The 22,690-nt window shown below is 28.9% G+C and overlaps 1 protein-coding gene across 1 annotated transcript in view; it reads left to right on the forward strand.

Moving 5' to 3' along the window:
- LOC145183703 (ubiquitin carboxyl-terminal hydrolase 34-like) overlaps positions 1 to 22,690 on the forward strand; it is a 92,567-nt gene that overhangs the window by 20,057 nt on the left and 49,820 nt on the right. The window contains exons 10-15 of the mRNA XM_090084277.1: positions 5,685 to 5,763; positions 7,587 to 7,679; positions 7,933 to 8,167; positions 8,327 to 8,459; positions 17,557 to 17,908; positions 21,229 to 21,356. Coding sequence (XP_089940403.1) covers positions 5,685 to 5,763; positions 7,587 to 7,679; positions 7,933 to 8,167; positions 8,327 to 8,459; positions 17,557 to 17,908; positions 21,229 to 21,356 — 1,020 coding nt within the window. The remainder of the gene's footprint in view (positions 1 to 5,684; positions 5,764 to 7,586; positions 7,680 to 7,932; positions 8,168 to 8,326; positions 8,460 to 17,556; positions 17,909 to 21,228; positions 21,357 to 22,690) is intronic.

A 22,690-nucleotide genomic window follows, 5' to 3' on the forward strand; every position in this document is an offset into this window, starting at 1 on the left:
GCCTGGGTAAAGCCAGGTGAACCAGATCCATCACAACCCAAACAGAATATTCACTGTGCAAAAGTTATGCTGTGTATATGGTGGGATATGAAAGGTGTGGTGTACCATGAGCTTCTGACACCTGGTGAAACTATTAATGGAGAACGTTATCGACAACAATTAATGCATTTGAAGCAAGCTCTGGTCATAAAACGACCAGATTGAGGTAACAGACATGATAAACTCATTTTTCAGCATGATAACGCTCGACCACATGTCGCAAAACCTGTCAAAAACTATTTGGAAAATGTCGGATGGGAAGTGTTACCCCACCCGCCGTATTCTCCGGACTTTGCTCCTTCTGACTACTTCTTGTTCGATTGCATGAATAACGATTTGATTGGACAGTGCTTCACTTCTTCAGAAAATATCGAAAAATGGGTCTCTGATTGGATCACTTCTAAGGATAAAGCATTTTTTCAACACGGAATTCGTAAATTGCCGGAAATATGGGCAAAAGTAGTGACTAGCGATGGACACAATTTTCATTAATGTATTCATCCATTTAGTTTTTGAAATAAACCTTCAATTTTCAATTAAAAACCGCACAAATTAATTCCTAGACCAAATAGAAAATACAAATAATATCCCAAATATGTCCATTATTTATTACAAAAATATTTCAACGTAATTTTAGGTCCTTCTTGCTCAAAAACCCTTTTTGGTAGTAAGCCAAGGCTGAAAGCAGAGGATTTAGTGCAACTTCAGTCAAACACAGGGTTGTCTAATTTAGGCATTAAAAAACTTGCCACCACCCTGAATCAAGTTACAAAATGACCAATTGTTGTACCAAATGATAGAGCAAAGTTTATGCAACTTGGAAGTCAACTTACCAATTATTTTTTCAGAGTGCAATAGATATTTCCCTGGATCAAACAAAAACAAGGCAACAAATTGTTGTGCACTGTAAGAATCTTAAAAAGATTCAAAATGCGATCTTGACACAGAAAAATATACTCAAAACATCTTGTCAAGCTGGGGTTGGATAATAGTGGTGGCTTTTTCAAAATCAGTCCGGGCATTCAAGAGCTCAATACAAATAGTCCCATTCCATGCCCACCCTGCAAAAAGACCTTCACTTGCCAAACTGCAGCAGACAGTAGTGTATAACGACAACTTCTTGTTGCAGTTGCTGAAGATGTACCAGAAAATTATGATGTCAAGAAACTTTTGACCTTGATCTTTCCTGAAAATGTTCCATTTGTTGTGTCATTTGACTTGAAATTGGCAAACATTCTCTGTGGTTTGCAGTCACATGCAAGTAGTCACCCATGTACATGGTGTGACACTGACTTGCGCAATTTGGAAAATTGTGGAAATCTTTCTACATTTGAATTACTTCGAAATTGCTTTGAAGCTTTCAAAGCTGCTGGAAAAGACGTGAAAAAAGCAAAAGATTTCAAAAATGTAGTCCATGAGCCTCTTTTCTCTATGTCAAATAGCGAACTTGTGCTTGATTTGATTCCACCCATGCAACTACATCTTCTTCTGGGTGTGGTGAACCTCCTCTACAAAGCATTGAAAGACAGGTGGTCAAAGGCAGAAGAATGGCCTACTGCACTTCACATTAAAATCCAGCCTTTTTATGGAGGTCACTTTGCAGGAAATGACTGCCACAAACTACTGAAAAACATTGATGTGCTTCAAAGGCTTGCTGAACAGAATTGTGCTCTCCAAATTTTTGGCATTATTGACAGACTAAAAAAATTCGGAAAAGTTATTTCTTCCTGTTTTTGAACATCTCTTGATGAGATATATGCCCAAAGAATTACTGAATTTAAGAGCTCATTTACAGACTTAGAAAGGGTAAAAGTGGCTCCCAAAGTTCTTGCTGTGTTCTATCACATTGCACAATTCAGTGAACAAGCAACCAAATCTCTGCATCACAGCTTTCATTCTCACTGGGAGTGATACAAAAGAGCAAACAGAATATGAATATGGAAAAAGGCTACAACTCTGAGTTGTGGACTATAAGAGTAAATATTTGTAAATTGCAACAGAAATAGCAGAAATATTCAACATAAATTTTATGTTAATTTGTGTTTGTCATTGATCTTTATTAGAAAGATGCATTTCAAACTAGTGAGTTTTGTTGTCACTTGATGTGCAAACTAAATGAGCAACAGTGGTTTCCCAGAAATTCGATAAAAGCACAATTTTGAAAATTCTACTAACCACCACCACAAAAATACTTATGGTTCATATAAATTAAAGTTCAATTTGAAAGATTTGATGGAAATTACTTATGCCATAAAAATGCAAAAGTAAGAAGTTATTCAATTTGTGTAATTAAATGGGAATTTAAAAAAATTTTTTTTTTTGCAGACAAAAAACTTAGTAAGTCATATTTCTATTATCAAATCAAAAGTAAAATTTAAAAGTATAATTCAGTATAAAGAATTACATATACTACAATAAATGCAAAGTATATGAAGCTATCATTCAAACAATATGTGTTAAAAACTGAGAATTTTAAAAATGATTTTTTTTCTCGGACAAAATAATTTGATTTTAATTTTTGATTTTATTGTAAAAATATGAAAGACTTATCAAGTAAAAAAAAATCTGGTTTATAGACACATATATTTCAAACAAAAATATCTAGAAATAATTTAATAAAATGATACTAAAAGAAAAAACAATACTTCTTATGGCTGCCTTTTGCATTGATCACAGAAGCGAATCTCCTAGGAATTGATTCATATAAATTTGTAATGAAATTTTGTGGAATATTGGCCCACTCTCGAAAACACTAATATTCGAAAACATTCTTCAACGTTTTTGGGGTTATATTCAGCCTTTTTTTTATCCAAATAATCCCAAGCATGTTCAATAATGTTTAAATCTGGACTGTAAGGAGGCCAGTTCATTACTTCAAGAACTCCTTCCTCACATGTCCTGTAAATGTTTTTTGGCCACTCAGGAACAATATTTGGGATCATTGTCTTGCTGTAGAATAAAATTGTTACCAATTAGTGTCATTCCAGATGGTATTGCATGATGTCTTAAAATTTCTATGTATTGTTCTCCTGTCAGTTTGCCATCAATTCTGATTAAATCACCTACTCCAGATGCTGAAATACAACACCAAACTAAAACAGAACCTCCCCCATGCTTGATTGTTGGATGTAGACAATCTGGGAGATAAGCCTCTCCAACCCTTCTTCTTACATACTGTCGTCTTCTGCTACCGAACAATTCAAATTTTGATTTATTTGTGTATAGTACATGGTTTAACATTTCTTGCGTCCAGTTATTATGCTGTTTTGCATATTTAATTTTTTTTTCTTTATTGCCACAACGTACTAAAGGCTTTCAAACTGCAACACACCCTCTTAAACCAGCTTTTAGCAAATGTCATCGAATGCAAGATGAGGAAACATTTGCCGCAGTTGCAGCCTGAATGTCTTGGGCTAGTTTACTAGAGGTTTTTTTCCTATTTCACAGAGACACATTTTAAAAATACTTTGTCATATTTTGTAAGATTTGGAGGTCTTCCACTTCGAGTTTTATCCTCAAGAGATCCCATGTTTTTAAATTTTTTGATAATTTCTCTAATGGCTGTCCTTGAATGTTTTGTTTTTTGGACATTTTGTCTTTGAGAATAGCTTTCTTCATAAAGCACGATAATTTTTTTTACGTTCCAGTAGTGGAAATTTACCCATTTTATTACTTAAATAACAATAAACATAATAATACAAAAGAAATAAAAAAAAAATTTAAATTAGAATAAGTTTTGCTGGTTGAAAAACAAAAGATAATATTAAACACACAGTATCTATGAAATATCTTTGTAAACTGTACTATCATCTAATATGAAGCCTTCATAGCAATAAATAAAAAAAAAATGCATGAGCAAACTAAAAACAAACGAGCTGATATGAATTGGGTTCAGATCAGTATACAATAAAAATAAACACGTTAGATATCTAAATACAAAAATCTATGTAAAATTTTGATAAATATTGCTTTTGTTTGTTAAAATAGTGTTTAGTATTGTTTGAAGTTAGACATTATTTTATATAAAAAAATAATCGGAAGCTATTATTCAAATTATGTTAAAAAAACATGAGTTTTAATAAGTGAGCTAAAACTTATTCATAGTACTGTATATCACTCCCTCCAGAAGGTTTCTCCAGAAAATCAAGTTAGGGTTACAGCCTTCTCGGGCCATATGTGACCTTTTAGCTAATTTTTCAAACCATTTTGCAGAATAAAATATTTGTCATTGATTAATCATTTGAATTTAAATAATTTGAAACATCCCTTTAAATATTACCCTTATTTTTCCCTCCATTTACAACTACTCTCATTGCACAGGCTAAGGCTGAATTAAATCTGAGATGTTATTCTTATCATTATTATTATTATTAGTTATTATTGTTAATTATTATTATTATTATTGTTATTATTATCATTATTATTATTATTATTATTATTATTATTATTATTATTATTATTATTATTATTATTATTATTATTATTATTATTATTATTATTATTATTATTATTATTATTATTATTATTATCATTATCATTATCATTATCATTATCATTAATACTATTATTATTATTATTATTATTATTATTATTATTATTATTATTATTATTATTATTATTATTATTATTATTATTATTATTATTATTATTATCATTATCATTATCATTATCATTATCATTAATACTATTATTATTATTATTATTATTATCATTATTATTATTATTATCATTATCATTATCATTATCATTATCATTATCATTAATACTATTATTATTATTATTATTATTATTATCATTATTATTATTATTATTATTATTATTATTATTATTATTATTATTATTATTATTATTATTATTATTATTATTATTATTATTATTATTATCATTATCATTATCATTATCATTATCATTAATACTATTATTATTATTATTATTATTATTATTATTATTATTATTATTATTATTATTATTATTATTATTATTATTATTATTATTATTATTATTACTATCATTATCATTATCATTATCATTAATACTATTATTATTATTATTATTATTATTATTATTATTATTATTATTATTATTATTATTATTATTATTATTATTATTATCATTATTATTATTATTATAATTATTATTATTATTATTATTATTATTATTATTATTATTATTATTATTATTATTATTATTATTATTATTTGAAATTGAATTAGGGTTTAAAAAATAAAGGAATTATTATAGATCATAAAAACATGAACATCTTTCATGTTATTCTGTATTGGAGAAAAATTAGCTGAAATAAACTTAATAAATTTATTTTCTGGCAAGGATGCTGTGAAAGTTACCTGCTAATCATTTTTAAAACAGTTGAACAAACATATCTGAATCCAAAAGAATGGCAGTATGAAAACATTAGTTCATCATAACGATTTTCTGCTATAAATGTTTTGAACAAAGTTTCATAACTTTTCATAGTAATTCTTTCGTTAAGCCTTTTGATTTGTTAAAATAAAAGAATATTGAAGCTGCGTAAAAGAACCAGTTTAAATTTAAAATTTAAGTTTGTTTTAAATAGAAAGTTCAAGTTGAGTTTAGGAGAAAATTAAAGTTTTGAGTTGTAATAATCAGTTTTATATGTATACTAGTCTATGCACAGAAATGGCGGAATGGTTAAACAAGAATGAAATGGTTGAGCATCTCTTTGGGCCAAACTATCATGTTGAAGTAAATATATATATTTTTTCTATTTTGTTTTTTAAGGCTTTTTGCACTAAAAGTTATTGATGAATAATTGTTTTTAGTTGTATAATAAGCAGTTTGGAATTTATAATCTCATTTTCTATATTATTTTCCTTTCTTTAGATTACTTAAAATTAATTTAATGTTAGAAATGAATTAACTGGTGATATTAGGGGTACCCATAAGTAATCAATTGTTTAATTAGCAACAAAAGAAAAGAATTTAATTACATTAAAAAAAATTTTTAATCAATTATATAATTTCCATCATTATCAATGACCTTTTGCCATCTTGTTGGTAGAGTTTCAATTCCCTGTTCAAAAAATTTAGTTTCTTTTGAAGAAAAATATTCTTCTAGGTGAGTTCAAACATCATCAACATTTTTGAAATTTTTATTCCTCAGATAATGTTCCCTGGAACAGGATAAATGAAAATTGGATGGTGCTATGTCTGGAGAATATGGAAGATGTGGTAGAACCTCTCAGTTTAGCTGCCTTATTTTTTCTTGGGTTGATTTTGCTGCATGCAGCCATGTATTATCATGTTGCAATATTACTCCTTTTCGGTTGACCAGACCTGGTTGTTTTACCAACAACAGGTTGTGCAATCTATCCAAGTGTGATAAAACAATTTAGCCGTAATTGTTTCTCCTGGTTTCAATAGTTCAAAATGGAATATGTCTCCACAGTCCCACCAAACGCACAATAACACTTTCTTTGAAGTAATGGATGGTTTAGGAGTGGGTATAGCTTGTTGATTTCTCATCACCAGTAACAATCCTTCGTAAAAACAGCTCACTTATTTGTCTGCACAAAAGAGATGTGCAAATTGTACAGTGTTAATCTTTATTCATCTCAGAAAATAGATGTGAGACCCATATAACCTCCCTGTAAACCTCCCGATTTCTTGAAGATGTCTTTAAACTGTTGACTAAGTAGTTTGAAGAGTGTTTGCTATTTCCTGGATACTCAGTTTTGAGATTCATTTCCACCAATGTTTTTAAAGCATTATTATCAAAGCTTACTGGGTACCCACTTCAAACACTTTCAGACAAGTCAAAATCACCATTGGGAAATTTTCTAAACCAATATTAGCACTTATTGACCTTTAATTTTATTTTTATTAATATTAATTAGCATTAATATTGACCATACACATCACGAAATTTTTTTGTTGCGACTGTTGTACTTACACCTGATCAAAAATGAAACAGAATGCAATAGCATAAATGTTCTTCAGTTGGTTGATCGTCTGCTATTTTATACCAGAGTGATAAAAACATTTAAATTCACTTTAGTCACTAAATTTAAGGTCACATATTACATTGTGCTGTAAAACATGTCTATATGCATTCATGCTCTGAGCTAGCCTGAATCAAATGTTCCACACTAAAAGCAATTGATTACTTATGGGTACCACTAATATTATTGCTTTTAATATGAAGATGGTTAAATACTTATTCTTGCTATTTTAATACTTAAAAAAAATTGTTTATGCTGTTTAAAGAGTTTTTCTTCATCATAAATAAATTTATTGTTATTTTTATCATGTGAATGATAAATAAAGTTGATGCTGTTTTTCACCATGTGAATTGCAAATAAAATTGGTACTGTTTTTTATTATGTGATTGGTAAATAAAGTTTTTCCCATGTAAATGGTAAATAAAGTTGGAATAATTTTTCATCATGTGAATGGTATATAAGGTTCTGGTCATTTGATTTGGTCATTTATCGTTTTTCATCTTGTAAATACTAAATAAAGTTGGAGTTGTTTTTTTTAAGAAGTTTCATTTTGTCCTTTTAATTTAGTTAATAAAGCAATCACAGTTCTTGTTGAGCTTCTTGGCACAAGAGAGACAGTTGCATTCTAAACATATAGATTGCCTTTGGGCTGCTGCACAAGTATTTCACATTTCTTGTGATTCTCATAATTAGAAAATTCAACTTAGTATATATTTTGTTTTTTAGTAAAAAAATCTGCAGTTTTATTGAAAACAAACTTTTATCTCAAAGATACATTTTTCTTCTAAAATTTATAACCAGTTGTTTTGTAAATATTTTATAAAACAGCTGTTTAATAAAGAATAATACTAGTATTAAAAATTTTTAATGTGTAGTTTTTTTTTATTTATTGATCAAACTACTGTATTTTCAGCTTAAGCACATTAGTCGATATGTATTGGAACTTTTAATAATGTTAGCAAAAGTTATGGATGTGGTATCTGTTCAGTATCTACTTCAACAAATAGCTCAACTTCCAGTGTACAGTCATACAAAGCAGACACTACTACTATCATCTTTGCTCATACGAAGCATATGGACTGCAGGTTTAACCGGAGCAAATCTTATGATGAATAGTCCTTTAAAAGTCTTATCAAGCAAAAGCTCATGTAGTTCTTTGAAATATTTTTTAAATATGTATATTTGTTTATTTATTATTTGTTTTTTATAAAACTAATTATTTTCAGTTCTACACAAGGTTTTTTTTTTTTTTTTTGTTACTCTTTTTTGTTTATGTGTTGATCTCAAATTTTAATTATTTTTTTAAGATGCTTCACCACCTTTGTTTAAGCAGCTGCAAGTAAGTCCAATTCAAAGTCCAAGTTTAAGCAGTAGTGCTAGTACAGATGAAGAAGTTTCAGATATACATGGTGGAAGATTCATGGAATCTCAACTTAGAAAGTAATCACTTTCTTTTTATTCATAATAAGTTATACTTTTATAACAGCCTCCCAGGTCAATCACCTCCTTAAAAAAAGTCTCCTATAATATTAGGTTTATTTTTCTCAAGACTGTTTTATTCCAGACTTAATTTATGTTGTTTTTTCATTCCATCTAGACTTCTACCCATATGTTGAAAAAGTCCCAACAACAAAATATATGTACGGTTTTGTCAAATTCCAAAATTATAGAATTTTTATGAATTTAACATGAAAAATTGTAAGTCAGGAAAAAGTCTGATAATGATAAAGATGCAAAAAACTCAACAACTTTTTAAATTATGTTAATAAAAAAAAAAGAAAGAACATGAACAAGAAGACCTAAAATTTTGGTTGATTCTCATATTTTTTTGTAAAATTAGTGTTATAACTTTGGGCTCATTTTAATTTCTAAGTTTTATGTTAATGAAAATACCTGCATGCTATAATTGGCTGCATAAAACTTTCTTTAGTAAACTTATAGAATGAGTATTAGCTTTTATGTAAAATAGAATTAGTAAAAATTTTTGATTGATCTACAATTTCAGGGTGGCCAGCCAACTGGAAATCAGGGCAATCAGGGAAAAGTCAGGGAAAAGCATATTAGTCAGTGAAATCAGGGAAAAGTCAGGGGTTTTTACTTTTTTTTGTTAAAAGTCAGGGAAAATTAAATTTAAAAATAAATGAGTAGCCTCCTTGACTGAAATGGCCCCCTTGGCCTTGAAGAGGTGAATAATACAAGGAAAGAAAAATTTAATTTATTTTAATATTTTTTTTGTTATTGTAGTTACAACCCTCTTAAATTCTGATAAAAATAGTAAATATGATTGCTATTATATTATTATCTAAAGTTTGAAACTTATTTTTAAAATAAATTTTTTTTATATTCAATTTATTTAACTGTGTGCTTCTATATGAGTTAAATATATTATATCTATATAATATATTTTATAACTGTATGTTTATGTAGTGTAGATTTTTTCCAGGTAAATAGTTAAAAAATAGTAACAATAATGTCTAAACTAACTTATTTTGACAATGACTGGATCAATCATGAATTCCATCCATCATGGGGTTGGCTAAAGAGAACCAATGATAAAACAAAGGCTTAGTGTATGAAAAAGGTGTAGTGTATGTGAAAAACATTTTCTCTAAGTAATGTGGGTATAATGGCAGTTAGAAGACATGAAAAAAGTGGCAAGCATTTAAAAAACATATCTTTAAAAAGTCAACCAAAAGTACTAGATTATTTTAACAGTAAAATGTCACAGAAAAATACAGCATCAAAAGCATCTGCTTCATCAATTTCATTAGTTACTGATTCATTTCTAAAATCTTCTCAACTAGTTTCAATTGTTTCAATAACTTCTTCCAGCCCAGTAGTACCACCTCTCTCTCTATTTACGGCTCAAAATGATGTAACACGTTCTGAAATACTTTGGGCACTATACGTAACTCAGCAACATTTTTCATACAGATCATGTTCCAAAATTGGACTTCTATTTCAGCGAATGTTTTCTGACAATTATATTGCTAAAAAAATGACTATTGGGAAAACTAAAGTGGCCTAAAACATTACACACGGACTTGCCCCGTATTTTCATGATCTAGTTTTAAAAGCTGTCTTTAACTCTAACCATGTATGTCTTGATGAATCTTTAAATGAAGTTGTTCAAAAAGGCCAAATGGATATTTGCATTCGATATTGGGATGTGATGCGTAACTAAGTGACTACAAGATACTTTTCGTCTGTGTTTCTTGGCCATGCAACTGCTTATGATTTGTACAAAGGTTTTACAAATGTCCTAAATGAAAATCTCCAAGCTAAAATTTTACAAATATCTATGGATGGACCAAATGTAAATTCGAAGTTATTTTGATATACTCAGTGATGAATTCGGTAAAAAATTTGAAACATCTATTCTTGAAATGGGGTCATGTGGCCTACATGTTGTACATGGTGCATTTCAAACAATTATACTGTAAATATTGTTACTGACGCTGTCAATGATCTTTTGATGCCAGCTAAAATTTCATTTTTTCAGTACTTGGCTTCAATTGTAGAGCCTTTCTTAAGACTTTTTCAGTCAGATTCTCTGTTAGCACCTTTCCTTTACCAAGAACCAAGAACTTCTTCGCTTCTTTGTAAAATAAAAGTAAGTGAAAATCAAGTTACAATTTCGAAGTGATTGTATCCAGTTTGTATATCGGAGTGGTTGATAAACTGAGGGAGAGAAGTCCTTTAAAATATAAACTTACAAGAGCTATATCCGCTTTAAACCCTTTTACTATTTGTTCTAATTCTGACATAGGAAAAAGCAGAATGACTGATTTACTCACAATCCTTCACGAATCTAAATGGATTAATGCCACATTAGCTGATAAGGTTAATATTCAGTATCAAGATTTATTTGATCTTGCCAAAGGCATCCACAGATTACAGTTTACAAATTATAATGTTTATAAAGATAGGTTGGATGTTTTTTTAATTCCTTTTATATGCCAGAATTTTAGTTCCTTATTTGAAGTATACAAAATTGTCTTCACTTTTTCACATGGAAATGCACAAGTTGAAAGTGGGTTTTCTATCAATTCAGATGTTCTTGTAGAAAATTTACATGAGAGCTCTGTAGTTGCCCAAAGACAGGTATATGATGGAATTCACCATGTTAGTGGAGTTTGCAATGTTGAAATAACCAAATCAATGATTAAAAGTGTAAATATGTCTCATTCACAGTACAAAGATTCATTGAAACGAAAGAGAGAAGAACAGATGCAAGAAGAAAAAGAAAGTATTGATAAAAGAGTAGCTGTGCAGAAAATCAAGGAATTAAATGCTAAAAAAACAAAGCTAAATCAACATCATCAGGAAGATATACGCGAGATTGAAGCTAAAATAAATATGCTTTCACGCAAAATGGAATGAACAGATTTACATTTTTTTGATTACATACATTTAAATTATTTTTACTTCCTTAAATTTAAAAATGATTTTTAATCTGAAATAAATCATTTTTGAAAAACAAAAAAAAACATTTTTTTAAAATTTTAAATCTTTACTTTTTAACATTTTTATATATGTGTGTGTTATTTCTTTTGAAAGTTTAAGATAATTCTTTTAAAGATTTCTATAAAATTTTCTGAACCCTAATTGGTAATATGCAAATCTATTATATATATTGGTAGCAGACCCAGTATAGTACCTTAAGTTTTAATACAGTAGAAAAAGGTATATAAAACAATCAACAACTCAAATTTTTCAAAAAGTTGAGTTGAAGGCTATAGACTAGTGATGTTTTATTATTAGATTAGTAGTTATTTTTTATAAGTTTATTACAAATTTTAAGGCTGAAGCATAAAATACGGTCGTATAACATAAATGAATTCTCTACAAAAAAAACTCTGACTTGTAGCTTAAAAGTTATTTCCTTTATTGATATTAAACTGGAAAAAAAATTCAAGTAACTCAAGGAAAAATATAATAAGTCAGGGAGAAGTCAGGGAAAAGTCAGGGAATTTGAATGAACAAAGTAACTGGCCACCCTGAATTTTCATTAATTACAGTTGCCTACATATAGGCTGGTAATGAAAAATGTCTTATTAATGAGACAAAGGAGATAACATTTTTAAGAGTCTGACAAAGTTACACACAGTTATACAGAAATCAATCCAGATTTTGAATCAAATAAAGTTATTTTTAAAAATGAAATCCAAGAATTTGTTACACTTTAAAATTTTCAAAATTATGAATGTGACAAGAAATAGATGCTTGATTAAAGTTGTCTGAAATTCAAATTACAATGATAGTTTCACCCATAATAAATGCAGTTGGCAGCAATTTTAATGACTTCATTGTGAAACAGACAGCACAATGCAGAATGTTCAATTGAAAAAATAAATAAGAAACATCCTTGATTTAGTTCCCTGTATTTGGGTGTAAAGTTAATGGAATACTATCTTGGCAATAATTCTGAAGTATAACTCTTCTGTCCAGTCTAACAGAGTTTTTGTTAGAAAATCTGTTGGGTGTATCATCAATAGAAGGTTCTAAAGGACAGACTCAAGCTGATGCATCATGATCTCATGTAATCACAGGAATTTAAATAAGCAGTTATTGTTTTTGTTTCAAGTTGTAAAGCAAGCCTCAATGGAGTCCTTTAGATTGTAGCCAAAGTTATTGAAGAATTCATAATGCAAGGCTGAACTTGTGGGTAGTGATTCTAACTGAGCTGTAAGTGGTGTTTTGTGAAATCCGAGGACAGAAAAATAAATGTTTTTGCTACTATCAAAGAGAAAATCTCAAGCCTTGATAAGCAGCTATTTATCTTGTTGCTAAAAATTCAAAATCTGTAGCTGTTGGAAGATAAGAAAGAGTCAATGATTTTTTAGTTCTTAGATGGCTTGCTACATGTATTGCTGGAAAGATGTTCATGTTTTCCAAAGCAATAAGATACAGAAACAAAGTTATGATTAAACTGGAATATATATGCAGGTTCTTTCATTATTTTACACTTCAGCATGGATTCAACCCAGCATTAAAGTTGATGGTCTCATAAATGATCTAGAACTCCTTTGCAAGATGATTTTTAGCACTGTAAACAAAAATTTCCGATTGTTATGGTAGCCAAACTAAACAGCCATCAATGGTACCTCATTGAAGATATTGTTTATCATTCTAAAATGATTGACTTTGTTTAGGAAGAAATGGAAAACAAATTGTCAATATTACCATTGCCCAAAAACATCAAAATGAGTAAATCACTCTTGCACATAGTTTAATGTAACAAAACACGACATTCTGGAATATCACACTTATTTTGATATTTTAAAAAGCAGTAGCAACAAAGAGCATGTAAATTGCATGGAGTGGAAAAAAAAAACAAAAATTATAAACATTTGAAACTAGTGAACAACTTCAAAGTGACAACTTCAACATTTTTTTTTCATTTGAAAAAACAATGATAGTTGTTAATATTTTATTTTTACTTTATTTGAATTACTTGTAAAATGTTGTTTAAGAATGCACATGTTGTACAATTGGGTTGGTCATCATTGTACTTTTTTTTTAAATGACTTTGGATAGAAATATATTGTTGCTCTAGCATTTAAATAACACTAAAAAAAAGAAATTTTTCAAAATTTGTTTATCCTTCCTTGTCCACCTTCTAATTGAAAATAAGCCATTTTCGATATAATAAATGCCATATAAAATAATGTGTTATACAAGTTTATTTGTCAATTTAAATGAATACAATTAAATGAATACAACTAGATAAAAGTCTGGCTCTTATATACCTGTCTCTTCTCATCTCTCCAAATACAGATGCTGCTGCTTCTGTAACCATTTTAACATGTCGTTCTATACTTTAAGAATGGCACGGGAAGTCATCTAGAGTCAGTTTTTGCATATTTTGTATTGCATTTTTGATTAAATCATCACTTAAATCTTTCAACAGTTGGTGATGGAGTCCATGGAAGTTCTTCCCAACATACTAGATTATGGTAATCGACTGCATCAAAGTTTAGAAGAGAAATTTTGAATTTTCTTACTTCTGTAGAATTCGTAGAATTCATAGCAGGAGATTACCTTACCAATTTAACTCTTCTGGCTGCCAGTTCTGTAACTTCTATTCGATCATTAACCAACATTGATAGCAAGATATTTTCTGGATGACCAAAATATTCATTTCTCTGAATATATTTATCAACTATAAGTCAATCATTTTCAGAAAGAAAATGGGAGAACTAGATTAGGTGCCACAAGTTTTTTGCCCCCATGTAGAATTGGGGCTCAAACTTTATATAGAACCACACTGGAACATAAACTCAGAGAATGTAATCAGTATCACAAACTCCATAGATGGAAGAGTGCTTGCAACATACAAATGAAGGATTCAGTTTGCTGTTGTCAGCCATCAAAAATTAACCAATGGGCCAGGTTCTTTTTTTGCAAGGTTTTCTGTGACCTTACCTAATTCTATTGCCTTACACATGTTATCAAGATACTGTTAATTTAAGATACTGCTAACATTATGCATCACAACCTCAAGCAAATACTGTTAAATAAAGATACTGCTAACATTATGCATCACAACCTCATGCAAAGCATCTGGTAAGTTATTCTGCCTTGCATCAAATTTTACAATTGACAATTTCTTACACTTTGCTAGTGCTTCCCCAATGTTGCCACTGAATGCAGTAGGTCCAGAAGTGGTGCCATCTAAATGCAATACTAAATGCCTCAATGGTAGTTCATTAAAATGGAAAATACATGCTAACCATTGAACTGGACATCCCAAATGCAGTTCCATTAACTTTTTACACCTTTGTTCATGCCAGTATTTACGTTAGTTTCATCAGCGCCAATAGCTAACACGTTATCAAGTAACATTTTGTTTTCATCAAAAAAATCTATAATAGCATCTTTGATATTTGCAGTTGATGCAGTTAATGGAGAAACATGACCAAGAAAAATGGATTGAGGTTCTTCTATTAGAGTGATATGTTCCTCAGTGATTAAGCCTTTACTGTTAGTCGTGAATGCACAAAGAGTGTTATCTTTTGGACCATCAAAGAAAATTGATTTTGGGCCTACTGAACACATACCTAATTCTTCTTCTTGTAATAATACCTCTAAGCAGCTATCTTTGGTGTCTTAACTTTGCTTGGTCTATGATAGCTCTGCCATGCTTTTTTATAATTCCATAATATGAAAGTGCTGCAGTTGCAATAGCAGCTCCAGCAGCATCAGATACACCATATTTGTCACATTCTCTGGCAACTGTTGAAAATTATATCATATTTCTACTTGATTCGCAATCTTATTCACAGAAGTCTGATAACTGATCATCATCAACATCTGAATGTCACTAATCAACTCCTCATCCCCAGACATAATATCTGCATCTATACCTGAATTGATACTAACTGATGTTTTCATAGTGCATTTGGTCTACAACAAGAAATCGTTTCTCTTTGTGGTTCTCTCAAATACTTTAGTTAATTTAAAAGTAGTTTCCTTATCCAAGGACCGATAACCATATTTCTTTCATTTCTTTGATCCAATAAAAGTTCATGCTTAAGTACTGACACCTTTGAATTTTTTGGGCAAGTACAGTTTCTTAAATTAAGACAGCTACATGCTGCAATGTCAATCAAAGCTAAACTTTCCTGCTAAGCAATTAACACCGCTGAAGTCTTTGACTCACCTCTTTTTTTAAGAATCATCCTCAAATTGCTGGGCAAAGATTCTACTTTCTGCTGCACTCTTCTCATTATAACAGTTGGAATGCCTGATTTCAAACAAATGTCTATAACATTGGCCGAATCTTGAGAAACTATTATGCTTGACTTTGTAATCCTAAGATGCTGCAATTGATCCCATATACTGGATAAATCAGCAGCACTCTTGTAGTAGCTATATTTTGCAACAAAGATTGTAATATTATTAATTTCTAAATGTAAGTTTAGTTTTATAAACTCAATCTGTACTACAGAATTCTAGAAATAGATTTAAATTTAATGAACCATATACAGAATAATTATTCAATTTTGTTAATTTTTGTTAATTTACTAATAATATGCTAAACCTCCTAAATTTTATTTTGAAAAAAATAGTAAAAATAATTTTAAAAGATTCTTATTAAAATCTTTACAACAAAATGCAACAAAATAGCTCAACATTTTTTACTCAGAGGTTTTCTTTGTTTAAACATAATGATACCAACCAAGTTCACGGAAGAAAAAAAAAAAAATAAGGAAAACCACAAAAAAGGACATTAATAAGTTATTAATTTTTCTTGATAAGAATTTATCAAATAGTGGTTTCTAACTATTGTTGTGTTTTTTCATTCAGTTCACTGGATGAAAAACTAAAATGTGTTTTCTAAATCCAGTCAAGAATTTATAATTAAATTAATATTTTTAGGCTTTTTTATGGGCATTTGAATAACGATAAAAGTACCTAGAAACGCCTAGAAAGGCCCCCTGGCATCAAAAGAAGGCCATAGAAATAGATTTTTTTTTATCTACCTTTTATCATCCAGCAGCAACAATTTATTTCAATTCAAAATGAAATTTTATATTTTTATAATGAAATTACTAATTTAACAGCGATAAATAAAACCTAAAAATGCATAAATATGGCAATATAACAGAAGAAGACAAAAAAAATTAGAAACTTTTTTTTCCATTTACCTTTTTATTGTACATGGGCAAGATATTATCACTATTCAAAGTTAAATTTTACAATCAAATTACTAAGTAATTAAATATTGATAAAAAACATAAAAATTTGCAAATATGCTGATCTAAGCCCCCCTGGTGGCAAAGGTAAATCCCAAAAAAATTTAAAAAAATTTATTCTACTAATCTTATTTTAGCCAGAAGCAACAATTTATTACTATCCAAAGTTGTTTTTTTATGACCTACCATATTGTACAACATTCCTTTGTTAAAAAACAATTTTAATAAAGTAAGATCAAGTAAAAATATAAATAATTTAATAAAATTTAAACCAAATTTAGAAAGTTTTTTCTAAAGCCTTGATAGTATAATGGGAAAATGTTCACTATCCTATGTTCAGAGTAGAGTAATAATTTCTGGGCTAATTTCTCCTTTTCTACTTACTTGTTTAAATGATATTTTTAGAAAACAAAAGTAGTCCTTAACTGTTCTTATGGTTGCATAAAAAAATTTTACATTTTTTTTTTTTTTTTTGAAAAATCTGAGAGAAAAAGTAAAGTTTCAAGAATAAGAAGTTTTTAAGAAGCACATTTTTTTCTATTTATGAACTTAATTATAGGATAAACTAATAATATGTAATACGGGTAGTAGAAGTGGGAGTAACAAAACAGCATAGTAACTTTGCAGCCTAGAAAATGTTTATTTGAATATTTGATATGAATATTTAAGAAAATATTTAATATGAATATGAATATTTGATATGAATATGAATATTTAAGAAATTTTCATTTCTATGAATATTTGTTACTAAATATAGTTTTTCTTCAAGTAAACTTCTATGTTTAATTTAAAAAAAAAAAAAATTAACAACTATTTATTCTATCTACCTTATACAGTTTAGAAATTAGAGTACTTGACCCAAGCATTCGTGCACAGTTTATAACTCCTGTGTTACAACTATCGCCGTCAGCAAGTGAAGGCACAGATACTTGTTTACTGAGTAGACAAGTTAGTAATGACCTTGAAAAAGGTGATGATACAGTAAGCTCTACACAAACTAATGGCAGTTTGACTGATCAAAATCAAGACATTCTAGATGACTTGGATGATGATGTATCTATGAGTTCTGTTACAAATACACCTGCAAAAGATCAAGTTGATGGTCAGTTGCATGTAAACTTTAAAGTCGATAGTTTGTGTGATGCTGGCAACACTTTATTATGGGATTTAATTCAAGAACCTAATTCCGTGAGTGTACTTTTTTAGAATATTTTAAGAATTTTTTTTACACTCTAATGAATGTAAAAGCAACAAATGTTTGTTTAAAACAGTAAAGATAGTAAATTTTATTAAAAATTCTTCCATAGGTTGTGTTACAAATTTGAGAATTTTTTTTTAAACACTAAAGCATTAAAAAGAAAGTCTGGAGTATTTAGTATATCAGGGCTCAATTTAAGATTGAAAAAAAAAAACAACTCAAATAAATCAGATCAATAATTTTACTCATTATTTACTCACTGTATGAAACTTTTCCAACTTACATCTTAAGGAATCAGCTTTTCCAACTTATATGTTGACGAACTTTATATAATTTTAAAAAATTTTATATTTGAATTTTGGTATCTATCTTGCTAAAGAAATCATCTGAAAACAACATTTCTTAGAGTAAGTCACCAAGAATGCCTTCGTAAAACTGTGAGAGCTTTTTGAAAAACTTTTGCAGACTGTTTTGTACCTTGTGTGACTGTAATAGAACCTACTCAATTTTGCTGCTCTCACCATATTTTTTTAGAATCAGTTTTTGGTCTTTTAGGTGTTGTTGGAGCCTCTGGATCAGAAGCTACAGAACTGCTACCAGAATCTAATTTTTTTTGGTGCTAAAATTTTCTTTATCTTCACTGCTTAATTCATCATTGGTATCATGACTGATTTTTGCTTAATTAACTTAAGTTTTCTAGAATGAACTTATTATGTATCTTCAGTTGTGATGCAGTAGCTAGCCCTACCACATTTTTACACCTGATGGTTAAGTCTCTATCTTCCTGGCACAACCATTCTTCTTTTTTAACAGTAACTTTCAAAAAGTTGATAAAATCTCTTATTCCATGTTTTCTGCTGTCTTTTTAATACTTTTTCAGTACATTTAAAATTTTTCTTTCCACTTTAGATAACCTTTTTGAACTTAAAGACTTTTAATATAAGAATTTTATTTCTTAAACCACAATCACAACCTTCATTTGTTTGCTTTTCACACTTGCGGCTTAAATCTGTCCATGATATGCTGTTCAATTTTTGTATACTTTCTTACATTCTTGGTTATTTCAAACCTCATCAATTTTCATTCCCATATTTTATTTATTAAACTGAACTTTTCTTTCTTCTTGACTTTCATCTTATCACATTATAGGTTTATAGTTAATTTAATTAGCTACAAATAAGCAAACCTTTTTATTTAGGCTATCAAAAGAAGTTGATAAAAAATCAAAAGTCACACAATCAAAAATAAGTTAATATATGAAAGATAATATAATAAGCATACATACAATTAGCAAAACCATAGTAGTAATAAATTAAAGCTGTGTTACATTAAATTGTTCTAAATCTAACAATTGAAAGACAGGAGAAAACAGTTATTTTTGATTGGTTTTCCACATTTACAACTTAAGTAATGCTTTTAAAATCATCATTTAAACAATCATCAACATTTAAAATCATCATTTTATATTTGCGCCTAGTAGATAGATCATAGCTACTGCTACACTAAATCTATGTTATAATGTACATGAAATGTTAAACATAAAAATAATTATAAAATTGAAATCAACACAAGGAACAAAAATTTAAGTGGATTTGATATTTAAAAGCACATCTTCTAGTTCAGTACACAGTTTTTTTTCTCAATTTTTCAATAGGATCCTGATAAACTTTCTTTCTACTTCAAAACCTGGGCTTGAGTAGATAGCAGTTGAGGTCCTGAGCTAAATCTTCCTTAAGTTTTAAGAGGAACTTTTGTTGGAATTTTTATAAAAAACCAAGAAGCAAATAATTTTAGGTTTTCTCACATATTTATAATGTGAAATTAAGAAAGAATAAAACTTAGAAATTGAGTGTACAAGTTACATTTCAGTGTACATTGTAATAGTTGATACAAATCTACAAGAGTTAAAAGCTTTACAGGGTGCGGCAGCAATTCGCTAACTTTTTAGAACATTTTTCAAAATGAATTTTTAAAGCACTAAAAAATTATTTTCATGGAATATTAATAGGAGAAAAGTTGAAGATAAATACTTTTTCCACCTTAACATTCAATTAAGTCTCCTTTTTTTTTTTGATCACTGCCTCAAGCCTAGGACGGAAGGACTGGCAGGTGCTTATTATATAGTCCCTTGACATTGAGTTCCAAGCACGGGTAATTGATGACTTTAGTGACTTGAGACTTGAGTGGGTTTTTTTGCAAGCCTTACTCTCAACTACGCTCCACATACTATAGTCAAGGGGATTCAGGTCAGGGCTGGATGGTGGCCAAAAGTGTTTGGGCTAGAAATTAGCCATATTGTCTTGAAGATATTGTTGAGTTTTTCTGGACCCATGACAAGGTGCATTGTCCTGTTGAAAGATGTAATTGTTTTCTGGGAATGTCTTCTTCAGCCATGGCACCACAGCGTTTTAGTAAGCGAATATACACATTAGAGGTAACTTTTTCTTTCTCTTTGATGTAGATTGGTGGGCATTTCTCTCCATTAGAGGCGATGATTCCTAGCATCATGATGGACTTTTAGTGCTTGGTGTGACACACAGGTGGTGCTTTGTCACCCTTCTGTACAATGAATCTGTCATTACGCCTATTTATCACACAGTCAACACTAAAAAGTTTTTCATCTGAGAAAACTTAAACTGTTGACGAAGCATGGCTTTTTAGCTGATTCAGAAGCTTCTTTGATCGTTCCAATCGTAAAGTTTTTAGTCTTTCTGTTAAAAGTTGACATGAAGGTCGGGCCACACTGACTTTTCCAAGTGTTTTTAGAGTTCTTCTCACTGTCCTTTCATCAATATTGAACAATTTTGCTGTCTTTCTGATGGATACAGTAGGATTCTTTTCAACATGCTTTTTAAGCTTTTCTGTGAACTTTTTATCAACTTTTTTATTCACTGGAGATGGCATTTTGGCTCTTTCAGCACTGCCACGTTTTTTCACTTTGTAAAATGTAGTTTTAGATACTCCAGAAACACGAATCACTTCACATGCAGACAAATCCGCGTGAATCAAATTTAAAACTTCGGTTCTTTTGGCTTCCATTGTAAAACTTTTAGCTAAAATGTTTTCTATTCACAATTTTGTTAAAATCTAAGATGGTCATTGAACATTAATCAACAAAAACAAATTGCGAAAGTATTTTATTTACATCACAACCTAGCCAAAAATTAGTTCGCAAATCGCTGCCGCACCCTGTATTTAATTTTTTTTTTTTTTTTTTTTTTTTAATATTTGTAAAATTCTTAGTTCTAACCTTAGCACGAGAAATAATATAAGTTTACATAATTTTTTTTAAATTGATAAAAACCTTTAGAATAATATGCCAGATGGTTTGTTGGAAGAAGCACAAAAGCTGTTATGGCAACTAATTTGTTATTCAGGAAACAAGAAAGTGAGAATGATCTTTACAGAAGGCTGTTTGGAAAATATTAAAAAAAATCAGTAAGAAGTTCAGTTAAATTTTTGTTTTTTAATTTTCCAACAAAATAGTTCAAAATAAATAATTAATATTATATCGATTTGCTGTTACTTTAATTAAGAAAAGAAACTTTGATGTTTTTTATTTGTATTCTGTTGTAAATTTTTTTTTTTACTAAAACAAATAAAAATATCTTTTAGCCTAAAAAACTCTCTGAAAATAGGAACTGATATCTAAATGATTTTAAAGTTCAGGAGATAATGCATCTAATATGTGTATTGTGTATAATGGTTGTTTATAGTAAATTTTGGTAGTTCTCAATAGGTTGCAATAGAGTCTAGTTCTATGAAAATGATTGTACTACAAAATAGTTGTCCCAATCAGTTAGAAATATTTTTAAATTTTTGCTCTCACAATTTCTCACTAACAGTGATATTTATCATTAAAAGATATTTATCACTACCAGTTTTATTATTATGGAAACTATGCTTAGTTATAAAATCTTTATTTGGTATTAATTTTTTAAAATATCATCATAATAATTATGTAAATGTAAACCTTAATTTATTGCAATAAAATTAGAGACAGAAAGCTCTTTGAAATCCAGTGTAAAAGATGTTGATTATGATTTTAATAGCATATATAGCTTCTTTGTAAAAGTAATATGTAACTAAGAAAGTTCTAATAAAAAATTTTTAATCAGTTATAGCACCAAAAAGTGTTATATGTAAATGAAAATCTTTTTTAATACCATGACTTGAGAATGAACAACTATTGTATGTCTGTTCTCAAGTCATGGTGTTCAAAAAGATTTTCTTTTATGTAATAGCAATGTGCAGTCACACACCATGGCAGAAATTTGTAAAAAAAAAGTTTTGTAATGATTTAAAGTCTTGAGATAATTTGGATTGTTTAGATCAAAGTGTATCACCATTGCACAGGAGTTTTTTTTTTAAACCTTTATGAAAATATACATGTTTTCTGTTATAGGTAGTGATAATAAAGAAAGACAGTAAAGAAGAAAATAAAATTTTCTATTGAAAAAATAAAATCAATTTAAAATAAGCAAAGCCGAATGTTCTTTTTTACTCAATAAAGCAATAATTTTTTTAGTAAACTCTGAGCTTTTAACATTTAAGATTGAGTTTGAACTTGTTTCTCTATCTCAGCAATTATAAGTAATGAAAAGAAGCAAAATTGTTTTTTATGGAATTTAGTGGATGTGCTTCGTTCTTTTTAAGAAGATTGATCTAAATCATTAATATTTGTTTGCTACAAGCAAAGTTTAAGAACAACTAAAGTTTACTGTTTTAATAAGATTTAATTTTTTGTTAAGAAAGAATCAAGAAAGTAAATA

Source organism: Hydra viridissima, unplaced genomic scaffold, assembly GCF_058129835.1.
Source record: "Hydra viridissima isolate aposymbiotic clone 2 unplaced genomic scaffold, HvirCarnegie_v1 scaffold_4, whole genome shotgun sequence".
NCBI lineage: Eukaryota > Metazoa > Cnidaria > Hydrozoa > Anthoathecata > Hydridae > Hydra > Hydra viridissima.